At 39.5% G+C, this 13,265-nt stretch overlaps 2 protein-coding genes across 2 annotated transcripts; both read right to left on the bottom strand.

The window, feature by feature from the left end:
* Window positions 1–2,650: 2,650 nt before the first annotated feature.
* LOC118814430 (gastrula zinc finger protein XlCGF49.1-like) lies at window positions 2,651–5,284 on the bottom strand. Its single transcript, XM_036580033.1, has 2 exons — window positions 5,059–5,284; window positions 2,651–4,348 (listed from the first exon to the last, which is right to left on the bottom strand). Exon 2 carries the CDS (start codon window positions 4,137–4,139, stop codon window positions 3,456–3,458), a length of 684 nt encoding a protein of 227 aa, XP_036435926.1. The 5' UTR covers window positions 4,140–4,348; window positions 5,059–5,284; the 3' UTR covers window positions 2,651–3,455.
* Window positions 5,285–10,511: 5,227 nt separating this feature from the next.
* LOC118815046 (zinc finger protein 239-like) lies at window positions 10,512–11,927 on the bottom strand (the record flags this gene model as incomplete). The annotated part of the gene is made up of 1 exon (XM_036580978.1): window positions 10,512–11,927. A coding segment is annotated over one exon (1,185 nt), but the record flags the coding sequence as incomplete, so codon positions are not given.
* Between the last annotated feature and the right edge of the window lie 1,338 nt (window positions 11,928–13,265).

Raw genomic sequence — 13,265 nt, 5'->3', positions numbered from 1 at the left:
TTTAAATAATTTTTCCTATTAACTGAAATGATTATTATTGTATTTACAAACTATTTTGTAATTTTATCTACTAACTGTAATTATTTTTTAAATAATGACTAAATAAAATTCTTTATTATTTTAACTCTTAACTAAAATCATTTTTAGTATTTTATCTTCTAACTAAAATGATGTTATTTTACCAACTAGCTAAAATTATTTTTATTATTTTATCCACTAATTTTTTTACCTACTAAAATTTTTTTTTCACCTACTATTTTTAAATAATTTTTCCTATTAACTCAAATGATTATTATTATTGTATTTACAGACTATTTTTTATTATTTTATCTACTAACTGTAATTATTTTTTAAAAAATGACTAAACAAAATTCTTTTTTTACCTACTAAAATTATTTTGTATTACTTTATCTACTAACTACTTTAGTAAACTAAAACTACTAAAATTTCCCATGATTATTATTGAGATTTAATAATAAATAATATATAAGATATTAGATTTATAATAGACATATAATCTAATCAAATTTAACACAATGAGAAAAGAATAGAAGAATTCCATATAATAGTAATGATGAAGGGAGACTGTCTGAAGGAGAGCAGTTTGCCCTTATAGTGTGATAAAATAGGTGTTTAATTACTTATAGCTTTTCCAAAGGGGCTGTATTACTGACACCTGGCGGTCAAATTGACGAAGAGCAGCTCCAGAGTCTTTAGTGGAGTTTAGGCTGAATCACTCCCTTTTAGGGCTTTGAAAACATTAAAAACATTAGCTTTCTTAAAGCAATTAAGATAATTAATGATGTAAACATGTCTTTTGGTGGCTGGAAGCAGCTTGATTTTCTGTTTATGCTGAAGTGCTGTTTATCTGATGGGGACAGTTTTGGTGTCGACCAGGTCTTCCAGGTGGTTGTTAGGAGCCCCATTTTCTCTGCAGCTTTTAATACATTTTTTGAACTCCAGTTTTGGAAGCTCGCTTTTCACTTTTACCTTCTGGATTATCTAATCTCCTCAGAAATACCTCCTGAGAAATTAATAACTTGTACTTAACGGCTGCTTATAACCAGAAATGAAGTAAATAAACATGGATTTTTACACAGAGCTGTATTTACATAATTACATATTAATTAACACAGTTGCTTATGTAATAAAATACTTTTACATTCAAGTCTGCAATTCTTGCTTCTTTTTGTTGATATCGATGTCCAAAAATGAGACAAACATAGCAAAAATAATATTTAGCATTTTCACGAAAGGGGTAGTAGTAATGGACTGTATCACTAAGTTAGTCACACCCTGAGATTCAACACTCAAACACACCAGGCGGACTGAAAAAAAATGGTTGAAAAGAAAAAAACTGTTCTTAAAGCATTTTTATATTAGATGATTTTTAAAGCAGCATTGTGGCGCAGAAATAGCCCACTGCTCTGCACTTTCCCTTTTTTTTGTACCTCAACCTGCTTGTGTTTTAACAACTTGCCCCCAAATCACCCAACTGTTTTCGAGGGACACAATCTGGTTCACTTTAATGAAAATACACTGTTAAACAGTGCAAGGTACTGCAGACTTAGAAAGAACATAAATATAAACCCTTTAGAAAAGTTGGGACAGTAGATAAAATGCAAATAGAAACAGAAAGCCGTGATTTGTGAAGTGTCTTTTACAGATATTTAATTGAAAACAACACAAAGAAGAAAATATGAAAATATGTAATATTTTGCCTTATCAACTTTATTGATTTGGGTAAATATATGCAAATTTGATGTCTGCAACACATTCCAAAAAAGTTTAAAACAGGGGTGATGTAAGAGTGGGAAGTTCTGTTTTGGAACTTTCCACAGGTAAACAGGTGAATAGGTAACAGGTGATGCTACTATAATTGGGTACAAAAAGAGGCTTAAACAAAAGGCTCAGTTGTCACTTTGTGTGAGCAAACTTAACGCCCAATCCCATTTCACCCCTCCCCCCTACCACTTAGCCCTCTGTTTTGCACATTCACGTCTAGGGGTAGGGTGTCCCAATTTCTGTTGAGATAGAGGGGTGGGGTGAAGTGTTGGGGCTACATGGCCCTCCAAACAGAGGTTTTTCAGACTCCAAACGGAGTGATATGAGAAAAACAGAAAAACCTGTAAGGTGGAGCACAAGCAACCAAAGAAACCCACAAATACGAGAATTTTCTCCATTAAAAAATTACGATAACCATCATTGTTTTAGTTTAATGTTGTTTCAGTGTATTATGGTCCTTTTCTTCATAATAAGCATAAAATATCGCTAATAGCATGCTAATGTCTCGTTAGCTAGCTAGCTAATTTTCCCATTCCACCTGAAGTAATCCAGCAGTTCTGACGCCTGAAGTGCCAGAATGTAACTGCTGCATCATTTAAGGTGGAACGGGAAAATTTCAACAAGAATCTGGTGAATATCTGACTTCAGCTTCATATCACTGAAGAATTAGGGGTGGGTGATAATAAATAATTGCCCCCCCCTTTGAAGATCATATGATGCCCTAAATGTAAACTAAAGCCCAGCAGTGAGGAGCTGAACTTTACCCTCCTCTGCTGTCACTGCAGACTGGCAGGGTCGCAGACAGAGCAGTGCTAGTAGCTGTTAATGAAGTAATGCTCTTTTTATTTGAGGGTCCCATTTCAGAGGGAGGATTTCAGCCACTACCCTATAACTCAGTTCCAAGGGACAAGGTGACACTGAAAAACAAAGGGTAGGGGTAAAAAGAAGAAATGGGACTGGGCCTAACCGTTTAAGAACAATGTACCTCAAAGCATGATTGCGAGGAATTCAGGGATTTTACCGTCTACAATCCATAACATTATTAAAAGATTCAGAGAATCCAGAGGAATCTCTGTGTGTAAAAGACCAGGCCGAAAACCAGTACTAAATGCCCATGGTCTTCCACCCCCCAGACGGAACTGCATTAAAAACCAACATTCTTCTGTAGTGAATATCACCACCTGGGCTTGGGGATACTTCAGAAAACCCTTGTCTGTAAACACAGTTTGCCACTGCATCTACAAATGCAGGTTAAGACTGTACTACGCAAAGCAGACGCCATATATCAACAACATCCAGAAACGCCGCCGACTTCTCTGGGTTAAAGCTCATCTGAAATGCACTGACACAAAGTGGAAATGTATCCTGTGGAAATGAATCCTTTGGTCTGGCAAGTCGGTGCTACACCCTTAACACCTCCACCTCCTGCACCCTGGCACCCTATTTAACTTTACACTAGTGTGAATCTGAGTTTATATTAACACAGGCTTGGAAAATGCTACATGACACAAGCTGAATGTCTCCTCCAGTTTGTTTACCTCCATCAAAAACAATAGCTTAAAATTTCTGGACACTGCACAACGCTGTTTGTCCATTGCACAGCCTTTAGTGTTGTTAAAAGCGCTTCTACAATCAAAACGCTCTGCACCCCTTGTGCATTAGTATGTTTTTTATATTGTGTGAATGCGTTGGTGTCGTAAGAAACTATACTTATGAGTAAAACTCTTCCCGCACTGTAAGCAGTTATAGGGTTTCTCTCCGGAGTGAGTGCGCTGGTGTAGTTGGAGAGTGCTCTGTTGGGTAAAACTCTTTCCACAATCTGAACAAAAATACGGCTTCTCTCCTGTATGAGTGCGCTGGTGTTGCTGTAGAGTGCTCTGCTGACTAAAACCCTTTCCACACTGTGGACAGACATACGGCTTCTCTCCCGTGTGAGTGCGCCGGTGATTCTTAAGAGCACCACTGTCAGTAAAACTCTTCCCACACTGTGAGCAGAAATACGGCTTCTCTCCTGTGTGGATGCGGAAGTGTATTTGGAGAGTATTTTGTCGGCTAAAACTCTTTCCGCACTGTGGGCAGGAATATGGCTTTTCTCCAGTGTGAATGCGCTGATGCGTTATCAGAGTATTTCTGTCAATAAAACTCTTTCCGCACTCCGAACACACGCATGGCTTCTCTCCTGTGTGAATGCGCTCATGTTTTTTTAGATTACTTGCGTGAGTAAAACTTTTCCCGCACTGTGAGCAGCAATACGGCTTCTCTCCTGTGTGTATGCGCTGATGTTGTTGGAGATTACACAGATGAGTGAACCTCTTCCCACATTCTGAACAGTGGAGCGTTCTCTCCTTGCCCATCCTTTCCTGTGTTTGTAGATGAGACGTATCTATTAGGAAACTACCAGAAGACACGTCCTTCAAGTTTTGCCCGAGTTCTCTTTGAATTCTCTTTCAACAGATCAAGTTCATCTGCTTGGGGAAGGGGTCCAGTGCACAACCGACGTGCACTTACACATTTCCACCTGAGAGGTCTCCAAATCCTCAAAACTTACATAGTGTGGCTTTAACTGGAGGAGAAAAGAAGTTAGAAAGAAATTGATTACATTAAGCAAAACTAGAACTTAAATTCCCCCATTGTTTAATCAAATACGAAGTATGAAAGACATTCAGCATCCAAGTAAAAGCACCATTAGAAGTGCAGCTCCAATGCTTTTTTTTCAGACCAAACGTGTTCACTGAACAGCACAGGTTTCTAGTAAGAAGGGGATTTTTTTATTTTATTTTAGTGAACCAAACCCTTTGAACTGTTTGTTTTACTGAATCAAATGTTCTACTTAAACTTTTGTACAAATTTGTACAAGTCATAAGAGAAATAGTACTGATATTTTCAGATATTTTGAATTGTTTGCTAAAAAATGCTACTTATCATTCATCAGGACCAAGAGGTCAGTCTACACACAATTTCAGAAATGCCGTCATAAACGTAACAAAAAAAATCCTGACTGCGCATCAATTGCATTGTGTCTGCTAAAAGACTCAATCCTGGCCTCATATTGGCGTGTCGTGCTTGGACCCCTACAATCGCCGTTTGCACCTACATTTCTGTAATTTGTAGACGCTCCCTTACTTCTCAAAGCGATTACAGCCCCTCACAGCCAGCCTATAATTATTTCTTAATTAAAAAAAAACATACATTTCTAACGATCACTAAGCCGACGCTTTATTGTTTAGGTCTGCTAACACTGGATCGGTGATAGATTAACCGTTTTGTACTTACCGTAAAAAAGAAAACTGAAGAAAAAATGAATCAAACTGCTTTGACTTCGCCAACCAATGTTCAAAATGCAGCCTAAAGAGCCTCAATGGTTCCAGCCAGTGGATTAAATCTACACAAACTCGGCTAATGGTTCAGTTTTGGACTAAAATCCGCTACAAAAACAGTTTGTTTACATCTCGTTTTCACTTAAACCCGCTGACAACAAACGAAAGCGGTGTACGTGCACAAATCCTGTCCGTGCAAGCAAGTGCCAAACAATCGTTCCGCCCTGAATACATGAGCATCAAATTATATCAGTGTTTCCCAGCTGCAGTGCTGCGGTCAGTCTGGGTTTCTTTCAGATAGCAGGACTTCTCAGTGAAGCTTTATGAGTTTTATGTTCTGTTACTTCTGCCACTACATTAAATAAAAGACCTATTATTAAAAATGACTATGAGAAATACCTACTGACCATCTCAGCGTGTTGTTCTAGTCAAATACACTTCAGTTTTTGTGTGCATTTTCATGTTTGTGTTATGGTCGTATGTCTATCTGAAAGGAATTTACTGCAATAAATTAGCAGAATTAAAAAAAAAAGTTAAAAAAAAACAAAAGCTGTTTTTCATATAATTACTGACATTTTCTAAAATCAGGGCCCATTTAATCTTCAGAGAAAACGCAACCAAATATGACTGTATTCAGAATTTTTGAAAATAACAGGGTTGACATTGATGGGCTTAAAACATCAAAGGAAGCTGTTTGCATGTTTTCCTTTTAACTGACTGAATTGAAATGGTGGCGTTTTAGATGATTTTGAAAGGCACCTCACTTTAAAGGCTCCAACCAAGACAAGATTTCTGATGCAAACATCTTTGAAATTCTGAAGCAGAAACAACAACAGAAATAGTACAGTGTGTACAAATTTAATGTATTAGTCACATTTCTAAAACGGCAAAGTTTTAAAGACTACGCAAACATTTCTCATGCAACACTGTCATTTGAAGTATAACATTTATGAATATATATAACGTCATCAATGGCACATTTCATGAACATTCAAACTTTTTTAAAAATGGGAGTAATTACTTAGAAGAAACAGGATACATTTCAGACCATTACAATGTGCTAATCCTATCATTTTCAAAAAAATTCTGTGACAAATTGTGTAAAACTACAAGTGAATCACAAATTAAAAGAAAAACCAACATATGTTGATGACAACATAATGATGGGAAAACATTTTGTATTTTGAATGATATGATACAATGGACTGTTTTTAATTTGTACAATGACATGACATAACTAATAATAATAATAACTTATAAATAATAAGGCAATAAATGCTTCAAGTTGATTCTAACTGGGCAAACATCCAGAGAGATGCAGATAAAATACAAACTAGTTTATCACGCTGGTCTGAGTGGATCAGACACAGCAGAGCTGCTGGAGCTTTAAACACCTCAGTGTCACTGCTGGACTGAGAATAGTCCACCAACCAAAAATATCCAGCCATTAGCATCCTGTGGGCAGCGTCCTGTGACCACTGATGAAGGACTAGAGGATGACCAACACAAATTGTGCAGCAGCAGATGAGCTATCGTCTCTGACTTTACATCTACAAGGTGGACTGACAAGGTAGGAGTGTCTAATAGAGTGGACAGTGAGTGGACACAGTGTTTAAAAACTCCAGCAACACTGCTGTGTCTGATCCACTCGTACCAGCACAACACACACGAACACACCACCACCACGTCAGTGTTACTGCGGTGCTGAGAATGATCCACCACCCAAATAGTACCTGCTCTGTGAGGGTCCATGGGGGTCCTGACCACTGAAGAACAGGGTAAAAGGGGGCTAACAAAGTATGCAGAGAAACAGATGGACTACAGTCTGTAACTGTAGAACTACAAAGTGCTCCTATATAGTAAGTGGAGCTGAGGAGGTGGTCATAATGTTATGCCTAATCGGTGTATATGGTCAGTGGAGCTGATAAGATGGACAGTGAGTGTAGATACAAGGAGGTGGACAGAGAACACACTTGAATATTACTTGAATATGATATCGGCAAAGTTTAGAATAACGGAAAAAATAAAACATAAAATAATAACATATTAATAGCACCACATTTTTTGTTTATTTTGTCCCCCGATATGTTAAATTCAACAAACGTACAGTCACTGTGTATTAAAACGTGCAGAATTGTGTCTCTGTAGAGGATGAGTAACTGATTTTCACTTAGAAAATCAACATGTCATTGGACCAGGGGTGCTCAAACATTTGCACACAACCGTGTCTGGAATTCAAATATGCCAGAGATCCTTCAATTGTCAAGAAATCATAATAAAAACAGAAGGTACAGAGTTAAATATGTTCCAATCACAAATATTTAGGAAGGAAATGCAGTGATTAAGAATAATCGCACCATCATAAAGGCAAACAACTTCAATCTTCTAACAATTAGTGTGGAATGAAGAGTTATTATAGTATTGAATTCATAAAAACGCTGACTGAAGCTGTACTCTAAGATTTGACTGGCTATCTGAGAAATAAATTAACAGTACACTGGTTTATCATCAGAGGAGCTACTCAGCTACAGCAGACCTGAAACAGGCCTTTATACAAACATCAATTAGTGCCTAAAGAGCTACAAACCGACAGACTATCACTACCAAAAACAAAGTGTTGGCACTTACATTTGGCCCAAATGTACAACAAGACTATTCAGTCTTAGTGTTGTGTAAGAGAACTCTTTCCAACATGTATGTATGTATTTAAGGAGAATTCCACCAATTTTTCATATTTTCTGCCTAATTCAGTGGTTCAGATGTAAACAGAGCGATTCAGAGTGGTTTGGTGTGAAATGGTTCAGATGTCTTTACAGTGGTGGTGACAGGAACCAGGGGTCGTCATGACTACAACACAAATATAGACATTTATTTACTATCCAGAACCACCAGTGAACCTACACGAGTCTTCTGAGTTTATATGGAATGTTGATGATGGGAAAATAGTGGAAAATCTGAAATAACAAGTTGTTTTTAGGGACTATTCTGCCTCAGAACACCCTGCATGTATCTCTCTACCATTAAAAAAAAAAGAGGCCAAATTCTTCTTCTCGATAATTTTAATAATCTAATAACTGCAGAAAATCAGATTACATGCACTTGAGTAATGAAATAATGGGGAAACTCCGGGTCGACACGAGTGAGAAAGTGATCAGATTTCTGCTTTGCAACCAGCCAATAAACTAACAAAATAAGACGTGATGTAAACGTAACATAAACCTCAAACCGGCTTAATTTTAAAACATTGAGCCATTTTAGATGAAAATCCTTTAAATCCTTCACTTCGTCTGGCATGTATTTGGCATCAGCATCGCTCCAAAACGCTGCTTGCTGTTTCCGGTGCCACGGTCTATTTTGGCACATGCACAGACTGAGAAAAGCGAAAGAAATCAGAGTAAGAGTTCACATGCACTGAGAAACCCATTACTGAACTGCTTATGCGACCACTTGAATAATCAGATAGCCACAGAAATCAGATTATGATCAGATTATTAGGTGCATGTAAACGTACTCACTGTCTCAGACACAAGGCAGTGCATTCGTAAAGATCTAACATAATAACTTTCTGTTAGGGAGCTTTTAGAGGTGGACGTCTGGTTCCCATCACCACCACTGTGAACAATTATCATTCTGCATGGTTCTCCAGAACGGTCAGCGCTCCAGACTAGCCACATGACGGTATGGCAGTAGTCTGGAGCCCTGACCACGTATCCCCAGAATTGAATTCACAACATAAACAGCCAGTGTGACGATTCAGGGACGATTAACTTGAACACCTGAACACAGTCTGAGTTCACAGAGATTTGTTTTGCATTTCAAGAATGCAGTTCATTAAAAAGTATAAAGTAATGATTTAAAACATACAAATTATGTATGTTACATGATATTTACACATTGAATTACAGAGCTTTTCAGATATACAAATGTATTTTTGGACCACAGATGTGTTTACGTGCATTATCAGTCTGACTGTGTAAGTGTGCATGCATGTGTGCCAAGCCTGCATTCTACGTGTTGATACTTGCTGGTTTTGGGAATTCATAATATGGTCGTACAAAACTTCTATTAAAAAAGCAGTTTAATTTAAATGGATTATGGTTCAGTTATGTTCCTTGACTAAAGGTACTGAGACGTACCCTTGAGGGCCCCTCCTCAGTGACAGTTTTTAATGACCTTTGTTTCTGAGAGTGATGTTAAAGCTAGTTTGTGCGATGCAACCCATTCTGATTTAGTAACGCATAAACCTCAACTTTATAAACGATCACAACAACTAGCCCACGTTTAAACTTACATACAGCTGGCACAACCGGCCACAGCTTTGTTTACATCCTAACCATTTGACTGATGCAGAAATATTTAAAAAAGAGTGGAATTCTCCTTTACGACACAGTTTTAGGGCCACTGCTAAAAAAAAAATATAAAAATAATGGACTTTGAGAATAAAGTCGTAATATTTTGAGAATAAAGTTGTATTTTTTTTTTAGAATAAAATCATAATATTTTGAGAATAATCGTAAGATTTTCAGAATAAAGTAATTTTTTTGGAAAAAAGTTGTAAGATTTTGAGAATAGAGTCATAATATTTAGACAATGAACTCACAAAGTTACATGAATACACTCGAGATATTTCATAAAGAAAGTGAGCTAATTGTAGGGGGGCTGTCGTAAGGCGTTGGGGTCTCGGTTGCTGTACTGGCGACAGTGAAGACGCTGTGTGCGCTGTGTTCCACTCACTCCTTAGGAATCGATCATGTTGATCATCATTCTCACTGTCTGTGAAACTTCATGCCCTCTTTGAATGGTGTGGAGATGTAGCCCCCGATAGCCGTGTAGACGACCCTGCCTGTGATTCTCCTTCAACAACACAGACAGACAGTTTCCTCCAAGTCCGTCTGGCTCTCTATTCCAGATAAACAGTTTCCTGCTCAGCCGTTTCAGACGTTTCTTATACTAATAACAGGCTGGTGCTGATGTGCAGGAGAGACAGGGAGACTGAGTGTTTCTTTATGGGTGAATCGATATGAAAGTATAACTCCACCAACTCACCGCCCCTCATTTAACACGAGGAGGTGCTGCTTCCCTTTGCAAAGCCTTTGGCCACAATATTGCAACCTTTTAATGCCACTTTAATGTCCTAATTCTATGACTGTATTCTCAAAATATGACTTCATTCAAAAAAAAAAAAATTACGACTTTATTCACGAAGTCTGTTACTTTTATTTTGGTGACACTTTATTTTGAGTGTTTCCTTTTAGATGAAACAAACACTGAACGGACTCTCAGTAACATGTCAAAAGTGTAGTAGGATTAGGATTAGGTTTTGGGTTGAAGTTAAGGTTAGGGTTAGGATTAGGGCCAGGGTGAGGGTTAGGATTTGGGTTAAGGTTGGTAAGGTTAGGTTTTGGGTAATAGAAGTAACATATTTACAACACATCTACTTAATGTAAGTAATGTATCAACAGAACATCTACAAGATATTTACTTCAGTGTATTCAGATGCTTCACTAGTGTTACTTTACTAAAATGTTGATGTGTTTCTGATATTCTGTTAAAAGTTTCTTAATCTCTACAAAGGACCACTCCAAATAAAGTGCTACCTTTATTTTTCTAACAGTGGCTCTAAAACACCATTGCACTCCTTTAATACGGCCTCTCTCCAGCGTGAACGGTCTGGTGTCGTAGCAGACTGTTCTTATGAGTGAAGCTCTTCCCGCACTGCAAGCAGTCGAAGGGTCTCTCCCCCGTGTGAGTGCGCTGGTGGAGCTGGAGATGATTCCATTGCGTAAAGCTCTTCCCGCACTCCAAACAGTTGTACGGCCTCTCTCCTGTGTGGATGCGCATGTGTTGCTGGAGGGTGCTCTGCTGAGCAAAGCTCCTCCCGCAGTACAAGCACTGGAAGGGCTTCTCTCCCGTGTGAGTGCGCAGGTGGTTCTTGAGGGTTCCTCCCGTGATGAAGCTCTTCCCGCACTGCGGGCAGAAGTACGGCTTCTCTCCGGTGTGAACGCGTTGGTGCAGCTGGAGGGTGCTCAGTCGATTGAAGCTCTTCCCGCACTGCGTGCAGGAATAGGGCTTCTCTCCCGTGTGATTGTGCTGGTGCGTCATGAGGGCGCTCCTGTCCATAAAGCTCAGGCCGCACTCGGCGCAGACGTAGGGCCTCTCTCCCGTGTGAGTGCGCTGGTGTTTTCGGAAATTGCTGCTGTCGCTGAAACTCTTTCCACACTCCGAGCAGAAGTACGGCTTCTCTCCCGTATGGATGCGCTGGTGTTGCTGGAGATGGCTCTGCTGGGCGAAACTCTTCCCGCATTCCGAGCAGGCGTACGGTTTCTCTCCGGTGTGAATGCGCAGGTGACGCTGGAGGTCAATCAGCTGAGTGAAGCCCTTCCCGCACACTGAGCAGCAATACGGCTTCCTTTCCGTGAGAATCGGATGTTCTTCGAGAAAACTCGGCCCACAGCCTGAGAAGCAGTACGGCTTCCCTTCAGCATCGATGTTATGTTCTAGGAGACGTCCCTGAATTACAAAGTCCTTCCCGCACCGTGAGCAGCAATACGGCTTCTCCTCAGCGTCAATATGCTCTTCTTGGAGGTGGCACTGGTGAATAAAGCTCTTCCCGCAGTCGGAGCAGCAATAAGGTTTCTCTTCCGTGGGAATATCATGTTCTTGGAGATAGCACTCATGGATAAAGCTCGCACCGCACTGTGAGCAGCAATACAGCTTCTCCTCAGCATCGACCTCATGCTCTTGGAGATGGCACTGATGAATAAAGCTCTTCCCGCAGTCCGGGCAGCAATAAGGCTTTTCTTCCACACCAGGGTGACGTTCTTGGAGATGGCACTGATGGATGAAGCTCTTCCCGCAGTCTGAGCAGCAATAAGCCTTTTCTTCTGTGAGAATATGATGTTCTTGAAGGTGGTACTGATGAATAAAACTCTTGCCAAAGTCTGAGGAGCAGTACAGCTTCTCATCTGCGTCGATGTGATGCTCCTGGAGATGGCGCTGAGGAATAAAACTCTGTCCATACTCTGAGCAGGGGAGAGTTCTCTCCTCATCCATCGTGAGAGGTGTTTGTGAGGAAAGTACCGCAGAATATTTTTACTCTTCTTGCTTTAATCTGTAAGTCTTGAGGCGTCTTGTCATCTGTTTGCGGAGAAGAGTTTGAGCCGTGTTGGAAAGTGGGCCTACAGATCAAGAGAAGACTTGAAACCAGATGCCATTCGTTTCTGCAGGTGAATAAAAACACAGGAGAGAATTAAAGACATTGCAAAATGCAGCAACTTCATTACGTAAAGCAAAATTAAAGCTTGTTTAACTGAAGCCAAGTATGAAACATCCAACAAAGAGCGGGACACAATTAGAGGTGCTACAATCCAAACTGTTCTTCAGTCTAAATATCTCCACTGAGCAGCACCACAGTTTCCGACCAGAATGGAAGGCCCAATTCCATTTCACCCCTCGCCCCTACCACTAAGCCCTACCCCTCCATTTTGCGTGTTCAAGTCTAGGGGTAGGTTGTACCGATTTTTGTTGAGATAGAGGGGTAGGGCAAAGTGTTAGGGCTACTCGTATCATGGCACCCTGAATCAAAACTGAATTATGAGGTGCCAAGAGATCGCCACAACACAATACCTGCAGGTCATTATAAAGCCACGTTGAGCAGTCTAAACATTCTCTATAAGGGGGAGCTCTCAAATCTTACAGCCCTCAAAAGTGTTCAGATATGCTGTTTATCAGAAATGGATTCAGAGGTCTGATAGGATTTCTATTTACAGCAGTGATGACATGAAGGTACATTCAAAACATAACTCTTTGTTGATGTGTTTTCATAGGTAATTTAAACACTTTGAAAACTGAGGTGTTGCATAACTAGCGTTACCTGTTTTAACACTCTGTCATATTGGTTTTCTGATTAAACACGTTCTGTGTTAAAAGTAACACAAAATGTGTCGTCTCCACCTGAACGCACTGATGTGTCTAGTTAGAAGCAGAATGTATTGTTTTTTTAACACATCTGTTTTAAGGGTGAAGTTCATGTTCCAAAAAGCTTCAGAAGGTGAACATAAGTCTTATTCAGTACAGATGAACTGACAAATTTTTTTTTAGTGATTTCATAGCATTTCATAGCCATAACGAATCAGGAAAACCAAAACTATGGCTGGGGAGAGT

This window comes from Colossoma macropomum, unplaced genomic scaffold (genome assembly GCF_904425465.1).
Source record: "Colossoma macropomum unplaced genomic scaffold, Colossoma_macropomum, whole genome shotgun sequence".
In the NCBI taxonomy this organism is placed as follows: domain Eukaryota; kingdom Metazoa; phylum Chordata; class Actinopteri; order Characiformes; family Serrasalmidae; genus Colossoma; species Colossoma macropomum.
This window is presented reverse-complemented; position numbering and strand designations above follow the sequence as displayed.

What these genes read in the sequence shown, in the direction of transcription:
- LOC118814430 (XM_036580033.1), bottom strand. Translation starts at nt 4,139, where the DNA reads ATGGGCAAGGAGAGAACGCTCCACTGTTCAGAATGTGGGAAGAGGTTC.